This window comes from Poromitra crassiceps (assembly GCF_964638095.1).
Source record: "Poromitra crassiceps genome assembly, contig: HAP1_SCAFFOLD_503, whole genome shotgun sequence".
Classification (NCBI taxonomy): domain Eukaryota; kingdom Metazoa; phylum Chordata; class Actinopteri; order Beryciformes; family Melamphaidae; genus Poromitra; species Poromitra crassiceps.
The window spans coordinates 67,624-73,805 of record NW_028151905.1 but is presented as its reverse complement, the minus strand read 5'-3'; the positions used below and the strand labels follow the sequence as shown (position 1 = coordinate 73,805).

The 6,182-nt window shown below is 51.1% G+C and overlaps 1 protein-coding gene across 1 annotated transcript; it reads right to left on the bottom strand.

Moving 5' to 3' along the window:
* Positions 1-758: 758 nt before the first annotated feature.
* On the bottom strand, positions 759-2,817 carry LOC310771294 (kelch-like protein 10; the record flags this gene model as incomplete). The annotated part of the gene is made up of 3 exons (XM_083663940.1): positions 759-1,090; positions 1,395-1,571; positions 1,848-2,817. The coding sequence occupies 3 exons, from the start codon at positions 2,815-2,817 to the stop codon at positions 759-761; spliced, it is 1,479 nt and encodes a 492-aa protein (XP_083520066.1).
* Between the last annotated feature and the right edge of the window lie 3,365 nt (positions 2,818-6,182).

Below are 6,182 nucleotides of genomic sequence, written 5' to 3'. Positions count from 1 at the left end.
CGCCCATTCGCGCTCGACCTGTGCATGATGGATTGCCTGGGGCAGGACACCATGCTGATCGACAGCGCCTTTGCCACCAAGGGCGAACGCGGTGCTACCACCTACAATGCCATGAACGTCGTCAAGGTGTGCCACCCCTCATACGTCCCATGGCCCGAAAACTGGCTGACCGAGCTGCTCTGGCGCGACATTGACGAACACGGGTTTGGTTTGGCCGCGAGGGACTACGGCCACTACATGATGTATGCGAAGCACTTAACCAAGGCAAAGACGTCCGTGGCGGCCTTGGGGAGCGCTGATGCTGAGATGCTTGAAGACACCGTCAAGGTTGAGACACTCCAGGACAAATAGTGGGAGTGACACTTCTGTTACCTGATATATGTTGTTGATTTACTGAAATTCTACATAGGGCCCTGGGCCTCGTGAACCAGATTTTGATTTTCTGTGTATGTGTGTTTTCTGCACCTGCGAAAATAAAGAATACAAAGAACACAGTGTCACATTTTAGTTTTAATGCTGATGGCTATTGGTGCTGGCATTCTGGGGTTCTGGTATAAATACAAATATATGAAGAGAGAATAACCGGTGGGGCAGAGCAAACCCCTAGAGTAAATCATAGAAAAGAAATAGAGACAAATATAGACCTCTGTGATGAGCATGGAGTTGACGCTATGTACAGCAGTTGTAGGGTTCCAATGATACAAATAAAAAACAATATTCTACAAGAATGATCAGAGTATGCGTTTTTAATTTATTCTTCACACTGTTTCACAGGTCATGACAGAGAGAAGCTTTAGACCAGGTTGTGAGTACTCTGCCATGTCGGACAGTCCGTGTGCCACACAGCAGCTGATCCTAATGCCTCTCATCCCGGTCCCGCACGCTTCGTGCCACTCATTGGTGCTCCAGTCGCAGCGCTCCACTTTGGAGCTGTTGGGGGATCCTCCGCATACGAACAACTGGTCGTCCACCACCTCGATGCCGAAGCTGCTGCGCGGACGAGGCATGTCGGGCGCGGCGCTCCACGTGTCGGTTAGCGGCCCGTAGGCCTCGGCGCTGTGCAGTCTAGTTCCGATATAACTGCCGGCCACTGCGTAGACGCGCCGTGGTGTAGCGGGGCACGGAGTACTCGGCCATGTCGGACAGTCCGCTTGCCACACAGCAGCTGATTGAAATGCAATCCTCCCCCATCCCGCAGGCTTCGTGCCACTTGTTGGTACTCCATTTGTAGCTCTCCACCTTGGAGCTGTCGGGTGATCCTCCGCATACAAACAACTGGTCGTCCACCACCCCGATGCCGAAGTTGGTGCGTGGTTCCGGCATGTCGGGCACGGCGCTCCACCTCTGGGTTAGCGGGTCGTAGGCCTCGGCGCTGCGCAGTCGTCCGGCCAAACCATGGCCGCCCACTGCGTAGATGCGCTGTCTGTAGGCAATGACGCCCAAGTGGGAACGCTCGACGCTCATGCGGGCGATCTTCGTCCACCGGTCGGTGTCTGGGTCGTAGCACTCGGCCGTGTCCAGGACCTCATGTGTCTCATAAGAGTGCTCATACTCCGTCACACGACGATATACTACACCACCGCAGATGTAGACTTTGTTGTTCAGTACTGTGGCGCTGGCGTGCATCCTCTTCCCGTTCATAGGTTGGAGCAGAGTCCACTTGTCGGTCTCAGGATCATAGCGTTCGACACTGTCGTGCACGATGCCTCTCTCGAACCCATCCTGCTCGGTTTGTACCTTTCCTACCTTGCCTCCCATGGCATAGATACTGCCATTCAGTACTGCCAAGCTGTGCCCCCCTGGGCGAGGATGATGCATGGCTGCCACATCGTGCCAAGTACGGGTACCGAGGTCAAACTTCCGCACGCTGGTGTTAATGCAGAACGAACCTCTCTCATCGCTCATGTAGCCGCCAACACAGTAGACAGCGCCATTTAGGAAAGCGGCGGCGCTGTAATTTTGCATAGGCCGAAGTTCACTGTTTGGTACATTGGCCCAGAACTTGTCACGTGGATCGTATAGCCGAATCCTCGAAGTTGTACCGTCGCCAAACCTGATTCGAGTGACGGCCAACAGGACGGCATGTGGCTGGCGCGGCCGAATCTGGGCGTTTACATCACGCATGACCCTCTCGGCCTCGGCGACGATCGCCTCACACTCTGCGTCGTCCTTCACCAGACCGTGGTTCTTCACCCGGTCGACGAAGTAGTCCGTGGCCATTAGGGCCAGGCGGATCTTGGGCAGTAGCGCGGATATGTGACCTTCGCGCTCCTCGGGCGCGTGGGCGATCCAGCGGAGCGCGGCCTCGAACGCGGCGCTCTCCCGCCCCACGTTCAGATCGTCCCGTCCGAGGATGTCCGTCAACCGCTCGAGAGAGAGTCCCAGGAACTCTTCGGAGTACGCGGCGATCTGCTCAAAGCGCAGCAGGATAAAGAGAAAGGCCTCGTTCCTCAGGTCCGGACAGTGGTATAGGTCTGCCAAGGTAAAGATGCCGACGCAGTTCCCCGGGTGGAGCCGCGCCTCCAGGAACTCGCAGCAGGAGCGTTTCACCCCGGCGAAGCCGAGGTAATCCGCCGCTATCAACAGCTCCTCCGCATTGTTCTCGGTCACCGGGACGGAGCCTGCGTCGGCGGAGTCTAGGAGGAGACGCATCGCGTTCGTCGACACGGGGCCGTCCATCTCGTAGACGTCGTCCTGCGACGTCCAACCGTGGGCGAAGACAGCGCGGAAGTATGGGCTGCAGCCGCAGAGGACGGCCTTGCGGACGTCGAATTCCGTGCCGTCCACTCTGATCCGCCAATAGCCCGAAGGCGGCATTGCGACTACCGGGGTTCCAATGACAAAAATAAAAAACAATATTCGATATGATCAGAGTATGCGTTTTTTTTTCTCCTTTGATGGGAAAATCTGACTTCTGGAGGTCCTCACACCAGAAGGGAAAAGACAGAAAGTGATACTTCGGGCAGGGGGGTGTTAGTTTTACAAGACTATCTGGAGCAGAAAACTGGGCTTAAAACCTGTACCATTCTAGAGGAGAGGAGGAGAGGATTTTGTGCGACGGGCGTTTTGTCAGAGAAGAGTTTTTTGTCGGAGGAGAGGATTTTGTAAGAGGGGCGTTTTTCAGAGGCTGTCCTCTAACAAAGATATCTCCTGACAGAAACACCATCCTCTGACAACTCTGTCTCGCTCTGACAGGATGCTCCCTGTGGTGGCTATAAAATACCAGTGTCTTGGAGTCTTGTCTTGTACATGTCTTGGAGAAGCGTAATCTGTAAGTGTTTTATTGATAGGATTCCAGCTCGAAAATGCTACCTACTTTTTCTTTTAGAAGTACATTTTCTTTACCAATTGTTTCCTACGAATGCCAGAAGTATTATGTTCATTGTAATTGTAATGTGTCTGCGTTTGTGCACAGATATTCGCAAAAACTGAAGGCCTGAAAGATGCCGCCACTTCGATTGTGCCCCATTTGCTACTACAAGCTGGTCAACCTGCCTGAACACCTCATGAAAGTCCACCATATATTTGATAAGGAAGAGCGCAAACTCTATCTTGCCCTTGACCACGGGAGGTAAGTAAAAAAAATGTTTTTACCGCACTAGGCAGAGCTTCTTTAATTCCTGTATTATGCTGAACATATATTGAAAACTGATTTGTGTTGAGGTACGCTGGACCACTGCCCTGCCACCAAGGAAAGTGTGCCGGGGAGTATAAGAAAAGGCTGGACATACACCTCGCTGTTGAGCACATCGATTTTGGGGTATGATTGTACACCTTTCTTAACATCACCTTTAGATTTCTCTAGTTACCACCGGTCATTTTGGAACTTAACCATAACGATTCCAGCTTCAAACCCTTTATGTTCTACGTTTAAAGGAGGAAGAGAGGAAAGAGGTACTGGCTAAAGAGAAAAATGGAGAAATCCGGCAGCGCCTGAAAGAATTGCAAGAAAAGAAGGGAGAGGATAAGTCAACGAGGCATGAGGTCAAGGAGCTAAAAAAGTTAGTGGTTGACTTAGAGTGTAAATTGGCGGACGCCGTCGCCAGTGGCAGCTGGGGCGCCAAGGACCCAAAAAATGCAAAGAAGAGACCGAGGCGAGATGAATCAGACTCTGACAGCCTTCAGGGAAGAGACCGGCGGCGCGACCAACCAGCGGTTCTGCCGCCCAGGGCTCTGGAGGGGCGACGGGCAAGGATGACAATCGGTTTGTCGCTCAGCACAAACCTTTATAATGACTGTATCACCTTTACATTTGCCTGACAATTATTGTGTTTGTTTACTGCTTATAGGGGACCTCACCGATCGCTGGCTGAGCAGTCGCCTACACTCCAATGCCTCAAAGAAAAAAAAAGAGAACTGCAAGCAGGGGGTCAAGCATGTAATGGAGTTCATCAGGGCCATGGGAAGTGGCGACAGCGGGCTGAATGTGTCCCTTACTTATATTGATGAGCCAGGGAAACTTCAAATGTAAGTTATATTTTTCTTCTTTTTTTGTCGCAGACACACACACACACACACCATGGTGTGATTGTTGTTGCTACCTGTGTCAATTACCAGAGCATTAGTTCTACTTATATATATATTGTTTTAGGTGGCTCAAAGACCTGCGATCACAGTTTGCAATACCTACTATCAAGACCCGAGTGTACCATGTGCGGACTTTCCTGATTTATGTGCATAGTCAGGCCTTCAACGGGGTATGAGTAGCAGTGTTGAGTGGATTACTTTTCAGCAATGTAATAATGTAACACTTTACAATTTCCAAAGCTACTTAGACACCCATACAGACATTGTTAATTGCATTTTATGTATTTTTTGTTTTGGATTATCTATTATCCTCAGGTGAGGTTGGGATCTCGCCGCTTTAGCTCCCTTTTGGAAGTCCTCAAGAAGGAGCAGGATGCTCTCGAGGCTGAGCTGCTGGGACATCGTCAGCGAAAAGCTTTGGAGAAGGCCAGTGAGTACAACATTTTGTATGAAATTTTCTTATCTTTCTTTCTTTTTTTTGTATGTGAATTATCTGACTTTGCAATTTAATACTTTACAGAGTTTCTCCTGAGCAGGGCCCAGTTGGAAGAATTCCGCAGAGTGGCAAAATGCAGAATCCCCAATTGCCTGGGTAAGTGTGAAATATCCTAGACCGTACGACTAGATCCACAGCCATTATACGAAATATTGGGTGAAATAACTGTCTCTTTAAATCGATGTATCAGAGAAACTGCTGAAAAGCCCAGGCAGCGTGGAAGCCCTCAAGCGCTTTGTCGGGTGGCTGGCGGGGTATGTATTCTCCCTAAGCGGCCATCGGAAAGGGGTGCTCACACATTTGACCCCCCTTCAGGTGGAAAACCCACAGCAGGACGAGGACGTGTACGTCATCAATGTACGTAATGGTAACCTTTACCAAGCATGAGATGTTTTGTACATATCGCTTTGTGTATTCCTGTATCTGTATTCGGCTTTGGCTGGAACACACTACTACATTTTCGTCTACGACTCCAGGTGGCAGAGCATAAGACGGCCGGCACCTTTGGCCAAGCAGGAATTGTCCTCACGCTTGAGGAGTACACCTGGTTCCGGAGGTTCGCCACCATCCGCCACACGCTCCCGGGCTACCAGTCCCAGGCTACCTTCTTCTTTAACTCGGCCGGGGGAGTTATGGCCAAACTGGGGGAGATGGTGGGGACGGTGTTCAACTCGATTAAAATAAGTGGTGTGACGATCAACGTCATCCGCGCCTCTATCGCAACGATGGTGAGTTTGGCAGATTGATAGATATAAATTCTGTCATATGGACTCGGCTTCCCCTCTCAGGGTATGATTTGACGGCATCTTCAACACTCACTCTTTTGTACCAGGCCGAGCGTGAGCTCAGCAAAGAGCAGCGGGATCGGGTGTGCGTCGCCATGTGTCATGGTGTAGGCACATCTTCCAAGTGGTATGTGGCCCCCCCATCGGTCGCAGAGTCCTATGCCACTCGCACGTGCCTCGAGTACGGAGCGCGCCGCCCTGCCACTGAGGTACCTGCAGCAAGCGGCAAGGCCTGTGCGTCGCCCCCTCAACCTTCAGGTGCTTGTCCAGAACAATTCAATTAATTTGTGATATTCTCTATTCGTGTATACATCATTGATGTTACGCACTGCCGGGTCCTTACATTGTGTAGTTTTCTCTGTATTTTAGAGGAG